Genomic DNA, 24709 nt, shown 5'->3' on the forward strand with positions numbered 1-24709 from the left:
CAAATTAAGGTCACGGAGAGAGCTCAGGAGTGGCCTGAAATTTCAATTTTTTAAAGATCGCATTGTGTGGAGCAGTCAGGATTTAGGGAAAGAGAGACAGTATCTGGGGAAGGAGAAGAGCCCCTCAAGATCAAAATGATCTACCTTGAATTTCTGCAGCATTTCTACGTTTTTCAAGGCGCTCTCACCTCAACTTTTACTTCATCCATGTCCCAGCCCTGTGAGGAAGGAGATTTTTGCACCAGCAAAATACATTTTTCTAGACTTTTAAATACTGGACCTACGAAGGAAAAAAAGGGGGGGGGGCGAGGAAGTTGACAGAAGGAGAGAAATGACAGAAAAGGCCGTCCCTGAGGAGGCGAACGGGGGAAAGGGCGAGCCCCCAGGCCGAGGCCCCGCGCGCGGGGAGCCTGGCGGCGCTCGGGGGCAAGGAAACCCTGGGCGCACGGCCTCTGGGATTAGGGAACTGGAACGTGCTTATCTGTACCAAAGAGGCTGGATGGAGTCAAAGAAGAGGAAAATGGAAAGCGAGGGGGCACTTAAAGCCGCGCCGAAGTTCTGTGGGCTCCTCTTCCCAGGTCCCGTGACCCCGGGGCTCGGCCTCAGGTGGGGAACGGCGCCCAGCGGCGGCGCGGGCGGGAAGGCCGCAGAGCCGCTGCCCCGCACCGAGGAGGCCGCGGCGGACACGTCCCGAGTCACGCAACTGGCGGGGGCCGAAGGGTTAACGGCGCTCCCGGCCCCCACGGCCGCCGTCGCTAGGAGACGCCGGCGGTGGGGGAGGGGCGGCGCGGGCCGCGCGGCCGAGGGTGGGAATCTTTTTCGGGCGCCCGGGGGCGGAGGGAGGGGAGCGCGCGTGCGCGCGCCCGGCAGCCCGTCCGTCGCCGCGGTGACCGTCCTCCGAGGCCGTCGGCTCGCGCCCCGCCCCCGCCCCGCGGCCCCCTCCCCTGAGGCGCGCCGGGGAGGGGGGGTGTTTCTCGCTCCTCCCGAGTTGCCGCCGCCGCCGCCGCCGCTCCTCCTCCTCCTCCTGCTCCTCCTCCCCCTCCTCCCCCTCCTCCCCCTCCTCTCCCAGTCTTGGGTTTCCCAGGCGCTGCCGCCGCCGCTACCTCTGCGGTCTGTATGAGGAGGAGGATGTGAAGATGGCGGAGCTGCAGATGCTGCTGGAGGAGGAAATCCCGGGGGGCCGCCGGGCCCTCTTCGACAGTTACACGAATCTGGAACGGGTGGCGGATTACTGTGAGAACAACTACATCCAGGTGCGGAGCCGGTCCCGGGCCGGGCGCGCGGCGGGGTGGGGGGGGCGGGGGATCCCCGGGGCCCGGGGCCGCGCGCCTGAGGGGGGCCGAGGCCGCGGCGGGGCCGGGGAGCAGGGCGGGAGCTGGGGCCGGCGACTTGGCCAGAAGCCTCCGGCTGCGGGAGATTGTGGCTTTGAGACGCCTTAAAACGCCCTGAATCAGCCCTCGGTGCGGGGCGTGCGTGTGTGGTGTCCCCGCCTCTCCGCTGCTTCTCCCCCTCGGCCGCCCCCGCACGCGGCGCCCGGCGGGGCTCGCGAGGGCGGAGGAGGCGGACGGTGTGGTTTCTTGGATTTGACAGAATTCTGTTCCCCCTAGGGCAGGGGTGTGTGTGTGTGTGTGAGGGGGGGGATTGATGGATGCCCCCTCCCCCTTCCCTCAGGCTCTGGAGGATTTTTAAGGGGCTCTGTTGCTGCAGAGTGAAGTGCCTCAGTTTTATAGTCCTATAAAGGCCTCGAGGGGCTGGTGATTTTGTTTGTTTATTTTATAGTTTCTAATCGGGGAATACAGTAGGAGAGCAGTTGCCTCTTGTTGGAAGTTACTGCCATTTTCCTCCCTATGGAGAATGAGAAACTGCACGGTAATAAGCATCTCCTCTCCCCCCCCCCCACCCCCACCCCCCAATTCCCCTTTAGCAGACTTAATTTTCCTGTGGGGGGAAAAATTGTATTTTTCAGCCAGGATTAGGAAAGGATCCTCATGGTTTAATTTTTCCCTGAGATGGTTGGTTTGGCTTGGGGGCTCGTAGGGGTAACGCTGTGTGTCTGTGTGTGGAGGTGGGGTGTCTTGGGGGAGATGAGATCCAGCTGCGCCTGGATGAAGCAAAAGAGTCTTCGGCCTAAAAAAAAAAAATCCTTCTTTAAAAATGATTTGGGAGGAGAGGTTAAAGCACACAGTTTGCAAATACAGCATCTTTTGTTTTTCTCTGTGGTTGATTTTTCTGAATCCCAGGTTCTACCTCCATTTTTTTCCCCTTCCCATTTAAATTCTCTTGGGATGAAGGTGGAAATGGAAGAAGTATGTTAAATTTTTTTTTTCCACTATCCCCCCCCCCCTCCGTCTCTCCAGGCATCCTTCTTAATACAGCTATATTGTGAAACATTCTTCACTCTTAGTGTAAACTAACTAAATAGGTATTAGAATGTATAGGTTCATAAATTTTGTAAGGATGCATAAATAACTAAGGATTTATTAGATTTTACTTGATTGGATGTATACCGAACTCTGTATTCTCTTGTAGGGATTACTGGTGTTGGAGAAGGAACCAGATATAATCCAAGGTTTTTCCCTCCAAAGAGGGAAAGTATGGCTAGTAGGAACTGAAAAAATGTGTCTCGGGTCAAAGATGCATGCAAAAAAATATACAGTGGTCCATATTTGGAGGGTGCTTTGCTAATTCTGAGTGGGATAGGAAAGAGGCAAATGTTGAGTTGCTCAGTTTTCAACTGAATATATTAAAAAATCTTCTGTAGTCTGGCACTGTGTAAAGGGTTGATGATACACACCTAGTGTCTCCGGAATTTCATAGTGTAGTTAATAGGAGAGGCTGATCTGTGAGCAAATGAATAATGTGTGTCAATTCATACTCTGTAAGGGACTGAAGGTAGGAAGAAGGACTGGAGAAAGCTATGCTATTCTCAGGGAATTCACAGTGTCTAGGAGAGGCAAATCTAAAAGAACTGACCTGATAATTCCATTGCCTCCTGCAACATATTATGGGATTATAGGTCAGAAGAGACATTGAGAGTGAAAAAGTGATTTGGTAGCCGTTATTGCCATAGTAAAAAAAAAAAAAAAAAAATAGAAACAGATTTGTCTATCTTTGGAAAATAATTTTTATTGTAATTTGAAGGTATAGTTTTTATTAGATTACAGTTAATACATAAAGGTAAAGTATATGGATTAATAAAGATGAGAGGTTAAAGGGATTAAGAGTCTTTTTAAATATTTTGTACATTTCATCTAGTTGAAAGGAAGAGAACGTTACCGCCATCATTATCTGTTTTAGCAATAGGAATAAAAATTTAGTGTGGTGGCATTTTAAAATTCATAGTATAGATATTAATAGAAATGGATTTAAAATATTTTTTCAATTTAGCAACTAAAATAGATTTTACACTTTAGATTTTACACCCTAGGTTATCATCTGTTTCATGATGCAGTGGGTATATTATTGGTGTTTTTCTCTTCCCAGATGACAGCTCTTGCATGATTTGTTTGTAGTAAAGTTGATAAATAGAACATGCTGATAGTGGACTTGTGCTGACCCAGCTGTACATTTGACCCAACTGGCTCTCCTTGTGACCAGAGAACTGACCAGCAGGGGTTTTGATGCTGCCTCTAACCCTGCAGTAGATGAAAGTTAATTCATTGGATATATGATCACATTGTCAGTTTAGCCTTGTTAGAGCGTCATGCCCTAATCACAAGCTTGGGTTAACTAACGCTCATTTTATTTTGTGGAAATGTAATTTTTGCCAGTAAAGTAGAAAAAGATAAATCTGTTGATTGTATATGGCAAAGGGTAAAGTTCTTTGTTCAGTGCTCTTTAATAGCTGGTTTTAAGCATAGGAATATCGAAATAAATACGTTAAATAAGAATATTCTAAATGTGGATTATATTTAGTGTGAAAATTGAGCAAAGGAAGGAAAAACGATTGTGCTGTCCTTCTGGAAACAACTGCGTTTAAATTGTTCCTAATAAAAACCTCCTTCAGATATATTACCAGCATTAAGAGTGACTAGGTATTGCCTGTTTTAACACACACAAACATATGTATAGCAATGTTGTCAGTAGTAGTTTTGCAGGTTACTAATGCAGTTGATGTTAAAAATTTTGAGATCATCTTTAGTAAAAATTTAAATGGTTTTCTTTTTTCAACCTCTAGAAAAAGTGATAGTAAAAATACTCTAAAATGATGGTAAAAAGTTATAACTAACATTTGCTGATATTTACCTGATTGATTTTATTTCTTATCTGTAAAAAAGGACTTAGTAATTGTTAAGGATTTTTTTAAAGATACATGTAAGGTCTGTGTGTCTTTTTTTCATTTATTAATATAAACATTGATACCTAATCTAAGAAGTATTCAGAAGTTTTAAACAATGTTTTGATTGACTTGGAACTTACATTTTTACAAGTAGAAGGATTTTAATGAGTTGCTTTAATGTGTTGGTAGATGAAATAAATTTATAGTTTTATTTTTGGGGTAGATCTGAGAAACTTATTTTTCCTTTATTGAAAATATATATTTATTGGGATGCCTCGGTGGCTCAACAGTTGAGCATCTGCCTGAGGTTCAGGTCGTGATCTCTGGTCCAGGGATTGAGTCCTGCATCAGGCTCCCTGCAAAGGGCCTGCTTCTCCCTCTGCCTACATCTCTGCCTCTTTCTCTGTGTCTCTCATGAGTAACTAAATAAAATCTTTAAAAAAATATATTTGTTTGAGAGAGAGAGAGGATAAGCATGTGTGCCTGGGGAGGGGGAGGGCAGAGGACAGGGAGACAAGCAGACTCCCTGGTTAGTGAGGAGTCCCACTCAGGGCTGGATCCCAGGACCCTGAGATCATGACATGAGCTGAAAATGAGAGTTGGACGTTTGACTGACTGAGCCACCTGGTGACCTTACATTTTTCCTTTTGTTAGATAAAATAGTTATTGCTTTTTTGTGAGTGATAATTCACATTAGATATATAATAAATCCCATTGTCCATCACTTGGAGTATGAGCAAAATCATCCAGTAACATGGATTTGCTCAGAACAGAAATTAAAAATGTGTCTTAGGGGAAGCCTGGCTGCCTCAGTCTGTAAAGCATGCAGCTCTTGATCTCAAGGTCATGAGTTAAAGCCCCATGTTGGGCATAGAGCTTACTTAAAAAAAATAAGAAAATAAAAAATACTTAATAAAAAATATTTTCAAAACATGTACCTTAAGTCTTATCTGAAATTTTTTTTTATTTTGAATAATAGGAAAGATGTCATTAGTGGCTTCCCTTTTTCATCTTTATCAATAAGGATACTCCCAGATTTCATTAAAAATTGTGTGAAAAGTTTATAAGAGCTAATAGAAGCATGGCTTGTTACCAGATTCATTAAAAAGTAATTATTAAACAATATAAAGATTTAAAATTGTTATTTAATAAAAACTATTAGAATACATACTCACTGTTGAAAAATTATTAGGAAAAATTAAGGAAGAAACTTAAAATTGTCCAGTCATTTTGCATATGTGTCTGGTATTTACATTTTTAAATCTTTGCTATACACAAATATATATCAAAAATGGGCTCGTGTTATTACCTCTGTACCTTTCTTTAAAAATAAATTTTATTATTTTCATTATAAAGATTTTATTTTTAAGTGTTCTCTCTGGCCAGTGTGGGGCTTGAAGTTATGATCTGGATATCAAGAGGTTTATCTTTATGTATTTGAGTTCTTCTCACAAATAGAAGAATCTTAAAGGCACCTAGTGTAGAGGAGAAAGTCATTTGAGAGTAGATAATTTCAGGACCAATATTTATATCATTCCCTGTAACTTTTGTCTTTTACTTCCACAGAGAGGAATGAACCACATAAGTGGACACCAGACTGAATTTCCCTAGATTGAAGTGAATTAATTCAGCAGGATTTGATTAAGGTTTATCATCCTCAGAGAAACTAGTCCTAACAGATATTTGGTAATTGAATTTTTAGTAATAACCCAATCATTATCAAGAGCTTTGATAAAATTGTGAACACAGACTAAATTATATTTGGACCCTAACTCTTTTTTATAATTAAAACTTTTTAAATTTTATTTTAATTTTTAAAATAATTTTTTAGAATTTTGTCATCTGTGTACTTTCTACCCCATGGTACTTAATTGGCTTCTTAATTCCGTTTATTGATCCAAGGACTGAGATTGCATTTCATTTTGCCCTACCTTGAAGAACTTCTTGGTATGAAATTACCCTTTACTCAAACAATTCATAAACTCTCCTTTACTTTGACTTCTTACTGTGGTATGATTAATGTTTGAATATGTGATAGGCTTACTTTACTCAGGGTCATCTTTTTTCTCTCAGAGAATAGTTAATAACCAGATTGATCTACTTATACACCCTAGGTTATAGAATATACCATGGAGATATTTTTGAGCATGGGATCCTTCTGGTGTACTTTCCTTTTAAAATGGAAGGAATTTTATTTTTATTATTATTAATTAATTTATTTATTTAAGATTTTATTTATTCATGAGAGACAGAGAGAGAGGCAGAGACACAGGCAGAGGGAGAAACAGGCTCCATGCAGGGAGCCCGATGTGGGACTTGATCCCGGGACTCCAGGATCATGCCCTGGGCCAAAGGCAGGCGCCAAACTGCTGAGCCACCCAGGGATCCCCTGGAAGGAATTTTAATAGCATGCAGTGGCAGTGTGTCTAAATGTAATCTCAGTGAATGAATGGAAATATCCTGAAAATTAGACTATTTGTGGACTTTGACAGCTTATGATTGAATTTTTTTTTTTTTTTTAATTTTTATTTATTTATGATAGTCACAGAGAGAGAGAGAGAGAGAGGCAGAGACACAGGCAGAGGGAGAAGCAGGCTCCATGCACCGGGAGCCCGACGTGGGATTCGATCCTGGGTCTCCAGGATCGCGCCCTGGGCCAAAGGCAGGCGCCAAACCGCGGCGCCACTCAGGGATCCCTTATGATTGAATTTTTATGGGATTTCTTAATAGATTGGTCTCATGAAGTAGCAAGTGGGACAGTACCTACTTTGAATTTTTCATTTACTTTGTGTTCTATCTCCATATATAAATCTCTAGAGGATAGAGTCATGTCTTTAAAAAAATTGGCATTTTGTCCAAAAATCAATTGAATATATGTGTGTGGGTTGGTTTTGGGTTCTGTTTTGTTCCTTTGATCTTTGTGTATACACTTTGTTCATATCAGGCTATAGCTTTATACTAAGTCTTGATGTCAAGTAGTGTGAATCTGCTACTTTTTTTTTTTTTAAGATTTTATTTATTTATTCATGAGAGACAGAGAAAGAGAGAGAGAGAGAGGGGCAGAGACACAGGCTGAGGGAGGAGCAGGCTCCATGCAGGGAGCCCGACGTGGGACTCAATCCTGGGTCTCCAGGATCATGCCCGAGCTGAAGGCTGCGCTAAACCGCTGAGCCACCGGGGTGCCCTGCTACTTTGTTCTTTGTCAGAATTGTTTTGTCTTTTCTAGGTCCCCTGCTTTTTATTTTTATTTTTAAAATTTTTGAAAAAGACTAATTTATATATTTATTCATGAGAGATACAGAGAGAGGCAGAGACACAGGCAAAGGGAGAAGCAGGCTTCCTGCCGGATTCTGGGAGCCGGATTCTGGGATCATGCCCTGAGCCAAAGGAAGACTCTCAACCACTGAGCCACCCAGGCACCCCACTCACCCACCCCCTGCTTTTTAAATAAATGTTTTAGAATCAGCTTTTTAATTTCTGCAGCCCTACTGGGATTTTGAATGGAATTGGAATGAATCTGTAGATCATTTGGGGACAAATTGATACTTTGACAATATTGAGTCTTCCATTCTATGGATTTGGTATTTTTTCTGTTTATTTAGGTCATCTTTGATTTCTCTTGTCATTATAGGCCTTAGAATACAAATTTTGCACGTATGTTGTTACATTTATCCCTGATTCTTTCATGATTTTTGGTGCTATAGTAGATAATACTGTTTTTAAAATTTTCAGTTTCCATTCATTACTAGTGTTACAGAAATAAGATTGATTTTTGTATATTGATCTTTTTATCCTATGACTTTGCTAAATTTATATTTTAAATGTAATAGCTTTTGTTGAAGATTTTTTTTTTTTTTTTTTTTTTTATGTAGACAGTCATGTTATCAGCAAATAAAGGTGGCTTCAATTATTCCTTTCTAATTTTTTTTCCTTTTATTTCCCTTTTTGCCTTCTATCACTGTTCAGGACTTCCAGTATGATGTTGAATAAGAGTGGGAATGGTGAGAACCTATGTTCTTCACTTTTTTGCGGTCTTAGAGGGAAAACAGCTAATCTTTCACTGTTACATATGAAAATAGCTTTAGGTTTTTTGTGGATGCCCTATGTTAGATTGGGGAAGTTCTCTTTTATTCTTAGTTTGCTGAGAAGGTTTTTTTTTTTTTTTTTTAAAAAAAAAACATGAATGGATGTTATATTTTATCACATGCCTTTTCCATATCTATTAAGATGTTCATTTTACTTTTAGTCTGTTGATAAGGTGAATTGTTTGGTTACAAAATATATATTAGAAAATTGTACTTACAGAAAGTTTGATCAGTGAAGTAATATGCATTTTGAGTTCTAGACCATTTTTCTTTTACAAGAAATGGACATATATAAATGTCTAGAAATTTGCTACAATAAACAAGCTTGGTTAAACAGGAGTACATTGTATATGGACTGCTATTTACTCTGCTGTATGCTATATTTTTTGTGTGTAGAAGGACTGTTTATAAAAGCTTACAGCATTGTTTAAAAAGCTCATTTGTTTTCATGTTGAGATCACTAAAATAGTTACCTAAAAACTGAGAATATGATATGGGTTAAATAGCAGTTTTGAAATTAAATACTATTATGTATTGAAGATAATTTTAATTTTAGTGGCCATGTGACTGGGAGTTTATTTAACCTCTCCATCTCAGTTTTCTTATCTAAAAGATAGTATAATTACAGCAGCTACTTTATAGAGTAGTTTTGAAGATTAAGTGAGTTAATATAGCTAAAACAATACATGTTTAATCAAATCTAAGATTATCAGTTTTTAAGATACACCATTATTTTATGTGCCACTAAATTAATGAACACTGCTTCGTAAACACTTAAAATACTGCCACTTGACTGACACAGTTCATTTCGATTTCAATTATGTTAAAATATGAAAAAATATTCATCCTACAATGAAATATGCTGTGTTTGCTTTTATGATAATCATTATTAATGATGTTGAAGATTTAAATATTTTGTCATCTTTTTACCCTGCTCTTTTGTAGTATGTCTTTGGTTATTTTTTTAATTTAAAGGATTTTGATAGGATGAAATATGATTATATTTGAGCTTCAAAGATGCTAGGCGGTGCTAGGATTTTTTGCATGCTGGTTTCCCATGTCCTGTTTATTTTCATTTTTTTTTAACGATTTTATTTATTCATGAGAGAGACAGAGAGAGGCAGAGACATAGACAGAGGGAGAAGCAGGCTCCATACAGAGAGCCCAGTGTGGGACTTGATCCCAGAACTCCAGGATCACACCCTGAGCCGAAGGCAGATGTTCAGCTGCTGAGCCACCCAGGCATCCCTATTTTTATTGTTTTTAATTTAAATTTTTTTTTTAATTTTTATTTATTTATGATAGTCACAGAGAGAGAGAGAGAGGCAGAGACACAGGCAGAGGGAGAAGCAGGCTCCATGCACCGGGAGCCCGACGTGGGATTCGATCCCGGGTCTCCAGGATCGCGCCCTGGGCCAAAGGCAGGCGCCAAACCGCTGCGCCACCCAGGGATCCCCTTTTTTTGCAGTTTTTAGAAAGTAATCTCTGCATTCACCATGGGGCTCAAATTCACAATCTGAGATCAAGAGTCATGTACTCCACTGATTGAACCAGCATGGTACCCCCACATGTCCTGTTTAACTACGAATATATGATGGCAGTATTTTTCTAGTTAAACAAAATTTCACAGCTTTTTGCAACTAAAATGTATTCTGTAATGTTGTGGTTCACATTCATAGACCCATAAATAGTTGTATTTTAATAGTGATATACTAACTAGGGATTCCCTGGGTTCTAAAGCTTTATCCAAAAACTGAATAATTGCTTTAGAGTGATATTCTTTTTTTTTTAAGATTTTTTATTTATTCATTCATGAGAGACACAGAGACAGAGAGATAGGGAGAGGGAGAAGTAGGCTCCCTATGGGGAGCCTGATGCAGGACTCGATCCGAGGACACCACCTGAGCCAAAGGCAGATGCTTAACCACTGAGCTATTCAGGAGTCCCTAGAGTGATATTTCTTAACTTTTTATGCCTCATGCCCTCTTTTGATAAATAAAAAAATCAACCTACCTTCCTTCTTTTATATCCATTTTATGATTATATACTGACTTAGAGCATAACCATTATAACTTTCAGCTTCTCCAGCATTTTGCCAAGATGGAGGGATTTAGGTGAGTTAGGCCTTCTAGAGTTTATATCAGGGTGACAAATTTGGCAAAGTCCAGAGGTTCAGGGAGGAGTCTTCAGATGATATATCACCAGATATTGTATTATCATTTAGTTTATGACCACTGTAGCTCCTCTATTTTGAACTTATGTGTATAAGGCCATTTGTTTTAAGGCCATTTGTTTAAAATGTGAAGACATTTATTTAACTTGACACAGTATTTTTTGAGTATACAACCTTATAGTCCTATGGTATTACTTTCAAATTTTGAAGGAGATTTTATTATAATACAAAAAATCTGATACTGCAGACAGTTCTTAATTTCTAAACATTCAAACTGTTATATTAATTTTTGTTGCTGTTATAACAAATTACCACAAATTTCAGCAGTTTAAAACAACACAAATTTATTGTTTTATAATTCTGGAGGTCAGAAGTCTACAATGGACCACAGAATTATGTTCTTTCTGGAGGCTCTAGGGGAGAATCAGTTCCCTTGCCTTTTCCAGATTCGAAAGGCTGCCCACATTCCTTAACTCATGAACCTCTTTCAGATTCCAAGCCACCAATGGCATCACTCCAACCTCAGCTTCTGTTTTCACATCTTCTTCTCTCCCTGCTTCCATCATCACATCCCCCTTTGCTCCCCTTGCTCTGTTGTCACGTTGCCTTCTCTGACTCTGATCCTCTGCTCCTTTATAAAGACCCACTTTGCGCCCACTCTGATAATCTTTCCATTTTATGTAAGGTAACATATTCACAGGTGCCAGGGGATTAGGATGTGCTCATCTTGGGAGAGGGAGCATTATTCAGTCACAATATCTGAACATAACTTTTCCTTCCTGTATCAATAAATGGCAAGTCTAACCCCCTTGATACCTGAGCCCCAAACCTTGGTACTATCCTTGACCCTTCTCTTTTGCATTGGATAACAGATAACTTTATCTTCATGTGTCTAGATCTGACTACCACCACCTCCACTGCTACCATCCTGGTCCAAGCCACCATTATCCCTCAGTTATAGCAATAGTTAGAGTGATCTTTTAAAAATCTTAGATTATGTTCGTTTCAAAACACTCAGAGACTTCCTTTCTCACTCAGCATAAGAACTCTCTAGTTCTTGTAGGCCTTAATATTGCCGACAAGCATCAATGATTTAGCTTTCTAGTCTTGACTCCTAATTTAATTCTTCTCCTTTCCTTTGCTTACTCTATTCCTGCCACTTGGCCTCTTTTTCTTGAACATAATAGGCAAACTTCTGTCTCAAGACTTTTTTAGAGAGAATGTGTGTGTGTACATGCAAATGGCGGCGAAGGCCTGTAGGAGGGAGCAGGGTGAGAATATCCTAAGCAGGCTCCACTACCATCATGGGGCCCATTGCAGGGCTAGATATCAAGATCCCAAGATGGTGTCCCGAGCAGAGATCTGTTAGGTAACTGACTGAGCCACCCAGTCTCCCTCCTTTTTTTTTTTTTTTTTTAAGCTCTGACCACTTTTATTAAAGGAAAAATTCTGTGTGAATTATTTTTCACTAATCTGTTCTGGCGTGCTTCTAATGATATCAGAATCACCTGGGTCCAGTGACAGCCCGTGTACATACTCTATAGTATTTACCACATGCTTGCCCAATTTAATATTATTACCATGTTTGCCAAACATGGTGTCGTATTCTATTTCACATTTCCTCAAGCCTGGGCAGTTGTTGACAAGGATGACCGGTTTTACTTTGTCATGTCTGATCATTTTCAGAGTCAGCCTCTACTCCAGCAGGCACTTTCCACTTTTTTTTTTTTTAAGATTTTTTATTTATTTATTCAGGAGAGACACGGGGGGTGGGGTGGGGAGATAGAGACACACACACACACACACACACACACACACACACACACACACAGAGACAGAGACACGGGCAGAGGGAGAAGCAGGCCCAATGCAGGGATCCCAACATGGGACTTGATCCCGAGTCTCCAGGATCACACCCTGGGCTGAAGGCGGCACTGAACCGCTGAGCCACCCAGGTTGCCCAGCACTTTCCACTTTTCATGATGAGTTGGAGCTTAGAGTTGATCAACTTCAGCAACATTTTAATCTTTTTGGGGTCACCATCTTCCTGTCTAAGGTGCAGTATGGCCCCAACCAAGAGTAGCTGCAAGGTAGCTGGATGTGAGAAAGGTCCTTCAAGACTTTTTTACTTTGCATTTACCACACCCTTTACCAGGAGTGCTCATTCTCCAGATAGTTATATTACTGGATCTTTCACCTTTTTTATGCTTTTGACCAAATGTCAACTTATATTTTTTTGACTTAAAAGAAACCAAAACAACTTTTACTTCTTGTCTAGCTTGAAACCTGGGCACTGTGAAGATGCCAGCTTACCACTCTTGTCTTATGGACCTTGACACCAGACCCTTTGGAGACATGGCACTGTTGCCTATCAGAAGTCAGTTCAAAGGACCCACTCATAGAGAGACAAAAGATACAGATACTGTAGATGAAGCCATATTTTACTTCAAGGCCAATGTCTTCTTCAAAAACTATGAGATCCTCTCTTCCACAGGAGGCCCGTATCCTGCTGCTGGGGGTGCTACCATGTCTGTTGTGGTGATCCCTAAGAAGTTCCACTACATTCTGCGAGTACTCAACACCAATATCGATGGACGGTGGAAAATAGCCTTTGCCATCACAGCGATTAAGGGTGTGGGGCGAATATATGCTCATGTGGTGTTGAGGAAAGCAGACATTGATCTCACCAAGAGAGCTGGAGAGCTCACTGAGGATGAGTGAAATGTGTGGTCACCATTATGCAGAATCCACGCCAGTAAAAGATCTCAGACTGGGTTTTGAGTAGACAAGAAGGTGTGAAGGATGGAAAGTACAGCCAGGTCCTGGCCAATGGTCTGGACAACAAACTTCGTGAAGATCTGGAGAGACCAGAAGATTTGGGCCAACAGGGGGCTGCGCCACTAACTGGAGACTTCATGTCTGAGGCCAGCACACCAAGACCACAGGGTGCCTTGTTCACACCATGGGTGTGTTCAAGAAAAAATAAACCTGTAGGTCTTGTCTATTAATAAATAGTTTATACATCTAAAAAAAAAAAAGAGAGAACAAAACAAAAATCAAAATAAAACAAAAAAACTATGAGATTCCAAAAAGCCAAGGTGAAAAAGAAATTTATACCCTGGAAATCACTAATTTTCCATTCCTGGAGAGCCTGGTTTTCCACTTAATGCAATTTATGTTAAACCTGCAAACAAAGAGGAAAATAAGGTGATAAGAACCTACTTTAAAGCAGCTCTCTTAAGGAAAAAAAAAAAAAAAGCTCTCTTGTCTCTCTTAAAAGAGACAAGAGACTGAGACTTTGTGAGAAAGTTTTTGGTCCTCAGAATGATAAACTAGCAAGTGGTGGACTTGCTTCGTGAAGAGACGGTTCATGAACAACAGCCTTTCAGGACCTGGACAGTGAAAGGAGCTTGGGCAGATAGTTTCCACAGCCGTGGGCAGCATTTTACACCAAGATATACACAATTCTTTGCCTTTATCTGATAGTTTTATACAGAAGAGCATGTTGAAGAGCTCTTTATCCAGAATTTGGGTGGGGGAGGGAAGAATGGGTTGTTGAAGGGTGATTTGAAATTTTCTGGAATATTAAGCTAGTAGTACTTAATAAGTAATAATAAATTTGTAACAATCCAAAAAAACCCAAAAACTTTTAAAAATTATTTTTTAATCTCAGTTTAATTAGATAATGTTATATTAGTTTCACATGGAGAATGTAGTGATTCAACAATTCTATACATTACTCACTGCTTATCACAATAAGTGTATTCTTAATCCTCTTCATCTGTTTCACCCATCCTCCTACCTTCCTCCCCTTTGGTAACCATTTGTTCTATTTTTTTAAAGATTCATTTATTTATTCATGATAGACATAGAGGCAGAGACACAGGCAGAGGGAGAAGCAAGCTCCCCACAGGGAGCCCGATGTGGGACTCAATCTCAGGACCCTGGGGTGTCCCTGTTCTCTATATTTAAGAGAGTTTTTTTTTTTTTTTTTGCTTGTTTCTTTTCTTCCTTCATTTTGTTTTGTTTCTTAAATTCATATTTAAGGATGTGAATTTAACATATGAGTGAAATCATATATTTGTCTCTCTCTGACTTATTTCACTTAGTGATATACTATCTAGCTCCATCCATGTTGTTGGAAAGAGCAAGATTTCATTCTTTTTTATGGGTGAGTAATAGTCAACAGTAACAACATTTTTCTTTCTTTAAGTGAGCTTTGTGCCCAATATGCCTCTCGAACTCAAAACCCTGAGATTGAGTCACATGCCCTACTGACTGAGCCAGTCAGGCACTTCATACCACATCTTCTTTATCCACTCATCTATCAGTGGACATTTGTGTTGCTTCCGTAATTTGGTGGTTGTAAATAATGCTGCATTACATATAGGGGTGCATATATCTTTTTGCATTAGTGTGTTAATATTCTTTGGTTAAATGTGCAGTAGTGGAATTACTGAATCCTATGGTAATTCTATTCTTAGTTTTTTGAAGAATCTCCATACTATTTTCCACAGTGGCTAAACCAGTTTGCAGTCCCACCATCAGTGTACAAGGGTTCCCTTTTCTCCACATCCTTGCCAACACTGTTGTTTCTTGTATTAATTGATTTTAGCTATTCTGATTAGGTGTGAGGTGATATCTCAGTGTGGTTTTGATTTACATTTCAAAATTTACATTTGATTTACATTTGATGATTAGTGATGTTGAGCATCTCTTCGTGTGTCTGTTGGCCATCTGTCTTTTTTGGAGAAATGTCTGTTCACATCAACTGCCCATTTTTCACTTGGATTATTTGTTGTTGTTTTTTTGGTGTTGATTTGTATAAGTTCCTTGTCTAGTTTGGATATTAACCCTTTATTGAATATATCATTTGCAAATATCTTTTCCCATTCAGTAGGAGTCTTTTAGTTTAGTAATTGTATGGGATTGTTTTCTTAATTTCTATTTCTGCTTCATTCTTGGCATATAAATATGTAACAGATTTCTGTATTTTGATGTTATAATCTGCAACTGAACTGATTTCATTTATTAGTTATAGCAATTTTTTGGTAGAGTTCTTAGGGTTTTCTACATATAGTATCAGATAACGGGATACAAACAGTGAAAGTCATCTGCAAATAGTGAGGGATCTTTTTTCACTAGTTTGGATGCCTTTTATTTCTTTTTTTGTTGTCTGATTGCTGAGGCTAAGACTTCCAGTACTATGTTGAATAAAAATGGTGAGAGTGGACATCCTTACCTTGTTTTTGAAAAGCTGTTAGTGTCACAGTTGAGGATGATGTTAGCTGTGGGTTTTTCATTTAAGGACTTTATTATGTTGAGATGTGTTCCCTCCAGACCTACTTTGTTGAGTGTTTTTATCATGAATGGATATTGTACTTTGTCAGATGCTTTTTATGTGTCTGTTGAAATAATCATATAGTTTTTATCTTTTCTCTTGAAGTGATGTATTTTGTTGATTGTTCGCAAATATTGAACCACCCTTACATCCCAGGAATTAATCCCGCTTGATTGTGGTGAATGATTTTTTAAGCGTGTTGTTGGATTTGGTTTGCTAATATATTGTTGAGGATTTTTGTATCTATGTTTATCAGAGATATTAGTCTGTAAATTCTCTCTCTCTCTTTTTGTGATGTCAATATGGCTTTGGTATCAGGATAATGCTGATTTCGTAGAATGAATTTGGAAGCTTTCATTGCTTTTCTGGTTTTTTGGAGTGGTTTGAGAAGAGGCATTAATTCTTATTTAATTAAAAAAAATTTTAAAAGATTTATTTATTAGAGAGTATGTGTGTTTATGTTCACAGGCAGGAGAGCAGCAGAGGGAGGGGGAGAAGATGTGGGGCTCGATCTCAGGACCCTGGGATCATAACCTGAGTCAAAGGCAGCTGCTTAACTGAGCTACCCAGGTACCCATAAAAACATTTTTTTTAAGTAGGCTTCATGCCCCAAGTGGGGATCAACCTCACAACCCTGAGATCAAGAATTGTATGCTCCACTGACTGAACTAGCCAGGTGTCCTGGTATTCTTATTTAAATATTGGTGGAATTCACCTGTGGAGACATCTGGTCCAAATGTTACCTTCCTTGATGACCCTTCTTGGTCTATGTATAGTTATAACATACCTCTGCCCTTTGTTTGCTCCCTTTTTTACTTGTACTTTTCTTTCTATGCTTTCTTTTCTTTTCTTTTTTTTAAAGATTTTATTTATTTATTCATGATAGACGTAGAGAGAGAGAGAGGCAGAGACACAGACAGAGGGAGAAGCAGGCTCCACACAGGGAGCCCGACACAGGACTCGATTCCGGGACTCCAGGAACTCGCCCTGGGCCAAAGGCAGGCGCTAAACCACTGAGCCACTCAGGGATCACTGCTTTATTTTTCTTAATATTACTTACCATTTAACCTACAATGTGTCTTATTTATTTGCCTCTGTCTCCCCTGGCTGGTGAGCTATGAGGGCAGGAAGTATTTCCCACCCACTAGACAGGGAGGGCCTGGAGAGAGAGAATCTTAAGCAGTCTACACCTCAGTGTGAAGTTCAGTGGGAGTCTCAATCTTACAACCCTGAGATCATGACCTGAACCAAAATCAAAAGTCAGATGTTTAGCCTACTGAGCCACCCAGGCATCCCCAAAAGGAGTCTTTTTCATTGTCAGTATCTGGAACAGTGCCTGGGACAAAACAGGCATTCAATAAATATTTGTAAAAAGAATAAGGCTTTTTTTTCTTCTAAGCTGTAGAAAATATCTGTGGCAGTAATGAAATAAATGAGTTTTCCAAAATGGAAGAGTTTGTACTTGTGTGTACAGGTAAATGAAGCTGGTGAATACTTTTCATTTATCCAGGATATTTAATATAGATGTGACCAACAGAATTGTAAGTGGTATTTCTTTTTTTTTTTTTTGTTTTTTTTTTTTTGTTTGTAAGTGGTATTTCACATGTGGCTAATGCTTTGGAGTTAATTCTGCAGTTCACTTGCTTTCACTTTGTGCATGGCTTATTCTATAGTGGATGCTCATTAAATGTCTGAATAGATCTCTAACTTCTTGTATAGTGAGTAAGGGAGATATTTCCATTTTCATTTATTTACTTTTTAAAAAGATTTATTTTAGAGAGAAAGATCATGAGTAGGAGAGATGGGGGAGTGGGAAGAAACCCAAGCTGTGTGCTGAATGTGGAGCCCAGTGCAGGGGTGGATCTCACAACCCTGAGATCACAACTTGAGCTGAAACCTAGAGTCAGGTGCTCAACTGACTGCCACCAAGGTGCCCCAAGACTCTCCTGTTTTTGAAAATCAGTTAAGTAAACTCAAACTTAGTTGTGATTGCTAAACTAAAATTTTGCAAAGATAGGAATTGTGTTCAATTTTTTTTTGCCTGTGTCCCCTGTCCTTTGTTGAATAAAATGATTGAAATTATATTTTCTACCATTAAAAATATTTTAATATTTTTTTCTCCATTCAAGAAATAGTATTCATGCTAGAAATCCTTGTTAACTCATGGAGTTGTCTAATTCTGTTACCATTTTGATTGCTATGAGGAGCCTCTGTTTACTGAATTCTGAATTAGTGGGGTTTGGACTAAATATAACGTGGCAGTACTTTCCTTTTGTTGTTCTTGCTGACTGCTATTTGGCTTTATCCATTTATCTATTGAAGACTTTGAATAGAGGCAAGGAGATGCATTGTTAGGGACTTCCAGAACCTACAAAACAAGATTGAATAAGGGAAGTAACAAAGGATGCCAGGCCTTTTCAATATGTAGTATAAGTCTTCTGCCAGGAGATCACATTTGAATAATGATCCCTTCTCTTCTCCCTTAAAACCTTTTATTCTAGAAGAACAGACTGGGCTCAGAAAAAGAATTTGAGTAACCTAGTTTAATATATAGTACTATTTTTGAGAGAAGAAATTAAAATTTATTGATGTTAAATTTATAGTTGCTAGGTTTTTGTCCTCTGCACATTTGCTTATATGAAACACGCATAATTACAAATTTTATTCATGTGCAAATAGCAAAACCTCCATATAACATAAACTTAATGTTAGCAGTTTGGTTTGCAGTGTAGATGTGTTATATAATGACAAGGCATTGTATCTCAACTTTTTCTTGAAGTGAATAAAGACTGGGTCTCATGTATTATTAACATTACTTTTAGAAAAAGATTAGAGTTTGATTAATTCAGATTGTTTTAATACTATTTGATGTTATACATAGACTCTCTTGATACAAAATGTGTAAATTAGATCAAGTCATTTTGGCTACTAATGATCCCGGTCTCCTCTCTTTCTAAATATAACAGTTGTCATCAGTTTGTTAAAAACCCTATTTAATTGATTTTTTGGGGGGTTTTGTTTTATTTTAAACAACATTGACATAACACAGAACTTACCATTTTAACCATTTTAAAGTGTAAAATTGTGTTTTTTAATATATTTACAGAATTGTGCGACCAATACCAAATCTAATTTCAGAGCCTTTGCATTATCCCAGAGAAAACTTGTACTCATTAGTCACTCCACATTTCCCTGTCCCTGCACAGCCTGACAAAAACAAATCTACTTTCTGTCTCTATTTGCCTATTTTGGGCATTTAATATAAATGGAAACATAATATGTGTCCTTTTCTGTGTGTCTTATTTCACTTAATATAATAGTATTTTCTGCATTAATCCATGTTGTAACATGTTTCAGCACAGGCATGCCCTAGAGACATTGGAGTTTGGTTCCAGAGCGCTGCAAGAATGCAAAAAGTCAGAATGCAAGAATGCAAGTCAAATGAATTTTTTGGTTTCTCAGTACATATGAAATTATTTTTACACTGTAGTCTATTGAGTGTGTAGTAGCATTACATCTAAAAAATATTGTACTTTTTGTTTAAAAATGCTTTATTGCTAGGGTGCCTGCCTGGCTCAGTTGGTAGAGCATGTGACTTTGAATCCTGAGGTTGTGAGTTTGGGCCCCACATTAGGCTTAGAGATCGCTTTAAAAAAATAGTTCATTGCTAAAAAAAATTCTAACCATCATCTGAGTTTACAGAGAGTCATAATTATTGGTCACAGATTACCATAACAAATATAATAAAAATGATAAAATTTGAAATTGTCAGAATTACCAAAATGTGACAGAGACATGAAGTGAGCAGATGCTGTTGGGAAAATGGCACCTATTGACATGTTTGATGCAGGATTGCTACAAAACCTTAATTTCTAAAAAAACAAAAAAAATCTCCAAAATAGTATCTATGAAGCACAATAGAATGAGATATGGCTCTACTTCATTCCTTTCTATGGACAGGTAATATTTCATTATATGGATAGACCACATGGATAGCCCTTCATGGAGTCATACATTTGGTTGGCAAAATGCATTGTTCTGAATGCACTGGACCAGGTTCAGGAAGCATTTTTGAGGTCTCCTTCGGCCTCCTCCTTAATGTTCTCCAGCATGTCATTAGGGCTGTAGCTCTTGTATCTTTCAAATACTTTCTGGAGGTGACCCACACTCGTCTCAGTCATGGTGCTGATCTACTTGGGCACATCAGTTCCTTTCCTCTTCACTTCAGCATCATAGAGATCCCAGGCATCTTGGTCAGTCAGTTCATAATCAATGACATTTCATAATCAGTGACAATCCTCTGCTCTTCTGCCCTTTGCAAGGGCAACCATCAGCTTGCGGAAGTCACCAGATGTGTCAGAAATGATGTCCTTCTCCAGATCAGTCTTGCACATTTCCTTGTAGACTCTTTATTTCCTGAAGTTCTTGGTTGGTCCTTGAGCAGATGATTTCAATGAGGGAGTCATCAGTCCCCTAATGTTAGTTTCCTTCATGGAGGTTTTTAGCTCAGAAGCATCATACTGAGCAGGTGTTTTCAGTAGGCCCAAAATCATGGTCTCTAGGTGGCCTGACAAGGCAGACCTCAGTGCTGATGCAGGTTCCTTTTTGGTCCTTCTCTGGTAGGCAAAAGGCAGTAGCCTTTCTCTGTTCATTGCTGCAGTTGGTCAGAATGTTGGCAGTGGTGACCTCATCCACACCTTTGGTCTTGATGGCCATTTCATTGTTCAGAGCATAACGCTCAGCATCAAAATTGGTGTATACTTTGACCAGCCCATATGCACTTGGGGGCATGGACTGATCACCTTCCAAGCTGAGCTTGCAGAGAATTTCGTGGATAGTAGACATTTTGAAAGAAGCTGGGCCGGGTGCTGAGAGCTGCGAGTGCCCTCAGTTGTAGAACCAGAAATTCTGTTCTTATGTCTTCAAGTTCATTAATCTTTTTTTGTTCTTGTAACCTCTTCTGTCTATATCGGATGTATTTTGTCTCAGACATTATAGTTTTCATTTCTGGGAGTTGTTTGGTTCATTTTATATTGGCTAGGTCTCTGCTTACCTTTTTAAATGCACAGATATGGCTATAATAATTATTTTAATGTCCTTGTTGCTAATGTTAACATTTGTGTCCATTCTAGATTGGCTTCAATTACTTTTTCTCCTCATTATCAGTATATTTTCCTCCTTTTTTTTTACATTGGTAATCTTTGATTACTACTTTTTGTCATTATAAATTTACTTGATCTTTATCATCCTATAAATTGTTCTTAAGCTTTATTCTTGAATGCAGTTAAGTTGCTTGAAAACTATTTGATCCTTTTGTGCCTTTTATAATTTGTTTGGTGTGAACGGTGGAGTTTTTTAGTCTGAGCTAATTATTCCCCAGTACTCAAAAGGCAACTTCTCTTTGTATAACCAGTGCCCCGTGAATTGAGAGCTTTTCCATTTTGGCTGGTAGGACCACACACTATTCCCTAACTTGTATGAGGACCAGGCACTCTTCATTATAGTCCTCTTGGTTGATTCTCTCTGCACCCCTGGATAGTTTTCTCTTATGCATGTATTGATCAATCAGTATTTTGCTGAATACTAAAAGGAGACCCTCTGCACATGTCTGGATTTCTCTGTGCAACAGTATGTTGCTTTTGACTTATGAATTGTATTTACACATCTTCCTAGCTTCTTGCCTCTGTTGACTGAACTCCAACTTCTGCCAACTGTACCAGTAATATCTATTTTAGCAGAATTCTTTTCTTCTTCCAATCTAGGATCCAGTTTGGTATTTTTTATTATATTTATTTGTCATGTCATGACATGTCATGTTCTTAATCTAGAACAATTCCTTACTTTTCTATATTTTCAACACATGGACATTTTCTAAAGGTATGTGCCAGTGTTTTATTTTGCTTTTTTTTTTCTTTAGGTTGTCCTTCAATTTGGGTTTTTCTGATTGTTTCCCTGTGATAACATTTAGTTATGCATTTTTGTATATTAGGCAGCAAGTGGTGATAATAGGTTCTCAGCATAGTGCATTATATATTAGGAGTGTGTGCCATTTTTGGGGATGTTAAATTTGTCTACTTGTTTCAGCTGCATTTATCATATTTCTGTTAATGTAAAGGTATTTTTTTCCCTTTTTAAATGATTTTCTCACATTATTTTTCATATACACTTATGATTTTTGCCTGAGACAGTTATTGCTTTGGTAGTTATAAAATGATATATTTATTTGATAGTTGAATGGGGAAATGAATGGGAGATTACATTTCTGTTCTAGCTGTGGTTTGTATGGCCAGAATAGTGTGGGAACATTAGGTGTTTCTGTGGCTTTGTTGCATTGTCCATTTACTAGGTTCATGAGTATTGAGTGCTAAGATGTGGTACATATACTTTTTGGATGATTCACATTCACTAAGCATGATGGGGTTCTAGGTTCATCAGTAATTATATGCTAATTTCCTGATCATAGCATAATAAGATGGTGTGTTTCTCAGATTAAGAGTTTCCAGTGGTTGCATTCTGTTTATTCTCACATCTCTAATTGTTTTAGATATATCTGCTCTGTGTGGGGCAATTTGGTGATTTTGTTATGTATATAGCTGGAGGTGCATCCTAGAACTTATTCCTCTAGTGTTTTATATTGTTTTCTACTGTTTGGGAAACAGTGCCTTGTACAGATTACTTAAAGTGAGTGTGGCTCTGTTCCCCCAGCTTTATTGAGATATAATTGATATATAACATTGTGTAAGTTTAAGGTGTACACTTGATTTGATACATGTATATGTTGTGAAATGATTGCCACAATAGGATCATACCTCTATCATGTCACATACTGTTTTCTCGGAGGCAGCAATGAGCACATTTAAGATTTACTCTTTTAGCAACTTTCAAGTATATGATTTTTTTTTTTAAGTATATGATATTTTAACTGTAATCACCATGGTGTACTTTAGATTCTCAGAACTTAATTCATTTTAGAACTAGAAGTTTGTACCATTTGACTGGTACCTTCCCACTTCCCTTACTCTACAGCATTTGGCAGCCACCATTCTATTCTCTGTTTTTACGAGTTTGACTATTTTAAATTCCACATTTAAGTGAGATCAGACAGTATACATCTCTCTCTAACTTATTTCACTAAGCATAATGCCCTCCAGGTCCACTCATGTTGTTGCAAATGGCAGGAATTCCTTCTTTCTCATGGCTGAATAGTATTCCTGTGTGTATGTGTGTGTGTGTGTGTGTGTGTGTGTGTGTGAGTGACAGAGAGAGAGAGAGAGAGAGAGAGAGAGACATTTTCTTTATTCATCTTTAGATGAACACAGGTTATTTCCTTGGCTGTTGTGAATAATGTTGCAGTAAACATGTGAGTGCAGATACCTCTTTGAGATAGTGGTTTCATTTTCTTTGTGTATATACACAGAAGTGGGAATGCTGGATTGTTTGGTAGTTTTTTTTTTTTTTAAGATTATTTATTCATGAGAGACACAGAGAGAGAGAGAGAGAGAGAGAGAGAGGGAGAGAGAGAGAGAGAGGCAGAGACTCAGGCAGAGGGAGAAGCAGGCTCCATGCAGGGAGCCTGACGCGCTGGATCCCAGGTCTCCAGGATTACGCCCTGAGCTGAAGGTAGTGCTAAACTGCTGAGCCCACGGGCTGCCCTCATTTGGTAGTTCTATTTTTAACTTTTTGAGGAACCTCCATCCTCCTTCCCATAGTGGGTGTACTAATTTACATTCTCAGCAACAGTGTGCAAAGGTTCCCTTTCTCCACATCTTCGCCAACACTTGTTTTTTTTTCTTTATGGTAGCCATTCTAGCAGGTGTGAGGTAATATGTCATTGTAGTTTTGATTTGCCTTTCCTTGATGATTAGTGATGTGTTGAGCATCTTTTTGTGTACCTTTTGGCCATTTGTGTATTTTCTTTGGAAAAATATATATTCAATTTCTATACCTATTTTTTGTCCAGTTTGTGGTTTTGCTCTTGATTTGCAGGAGTTCCTTATATAGCTTGAATATTAACCTCTTATTGGATATATGATTTGCAGATATTTCATTCTGTCGCCTTTTCATTTTGTTGATTTTTTTTCTGTATAAAAGCCTTTATTTTAATGTAGTTTTACTTGTTCCTTTTTACTTTTGTTGCTTGTGCTTTTAGTGTCACATCCAAAAATCAGTTGCGAGGATCCACATCAAGGAGCTTCTCCCTGTGTTTTCTTTTAGGAGTTTTATAGTTTCAGGTCTTATGTTTTACACCTTTACTCCATGTTGAGTTAATTTTTGTGAATGGTGTAGGATGGAGTCCAATTTCATTTCTAAATCTGTGTTTATCCAGTTTTCCCAGCACAATTTATTGAAGAGACTATTCTTTTTTTTTATTTTTTTTTAAATATTTTTTTTTAATTTTTTTAATTTATGATAGTCACACAGAGAGAGAGAGAGGCAGAGACACAGGGAGAGGGAAAAGCAGGCTCCATGCCCCGGGAGCCCGACGTGGGATTCGATCCCGGGTCTCCAGGATCGCGCCCTGGGCCAAAGGCAGGCGCTAAACCGCTGCGCCACCCAGGGATCCCTGAAGAGACTATTCTTTACGTGTTGAGTATTCTTGGCTTATTTGTCAAAATATTGGTTGACTGTAGATGTGAAGATTTCTTTCTGGCTCTTGATTCTGTTCCATTGATGTATCTATTTTTATGTCAGTATAATAGTGTTTTTATTACTCTAACTTTATAATACATTTTAAATTCAGGAAGTATTGGGGGCACCTGGGTGGCTCAGTGATTGTGTTTGCCTTTGGCTTAGGTCCTGATCCTGTAGTCATGGGATCAAGTCCGGATCAG

General features: G+C 38.9%; 1 protein-coding gene and 2 pseudogenes across 35 annotated transcripts in view; 2 read left to right on the forward strand and 1 right to left on the reverse strand.

Annotated features, from left to right (window-relative positions):
• Positions 1-951: 951 nt before the first annotated feature.
• The window catches only part of ABI2 (abl interactor 2), a 123290-nt gene continuing 99532 nt past the window's right edge, over positions 952-24709 (forward strand). For 5 of the 35 annotated variants that reach the window (XM_041737430.1, XM_041737464.1, XM_041737446.1 and 2 more), the window contains exon 1: positions 961-1253. In XM_041737430.1, the coding sequence (XP_041593364.1) occupies positions 1137-1253 (117 nt within the window). In that variant the 5' untranslated portion in view covers positions 961-1136. Of the gene's footprint in view, positions 1254-24709 lie in introns of all 35 variants that reach the window. The other 30 variants (XM_041737441.1, XM_041737452.1, XM_041737453.1 and 27 more) reach the window with 13 other exon arrangements.
• On the forward strand, positions 12473-14002 carry LOC121480675 (annotated as a pseudogene).
• LOC121480673 lies at positions 19572-20837 on the reverse strand (annotated as a pseudogene).

The sequence above is a fragment of the Vulpes lagopus genome, chromosome 22 (genome assembly GCF_018345385.1).
Source record: "Vulpes lagopus strain Blue_001 chromosome 22, ASM1834538v1, whole genome shotgun sequence".
Lineage (NCBI taxonomy): Eukaryota > Metazoa > Chordata > Mammalia > Carnivora > Canidae > Vulpes > Vulpes lagopus.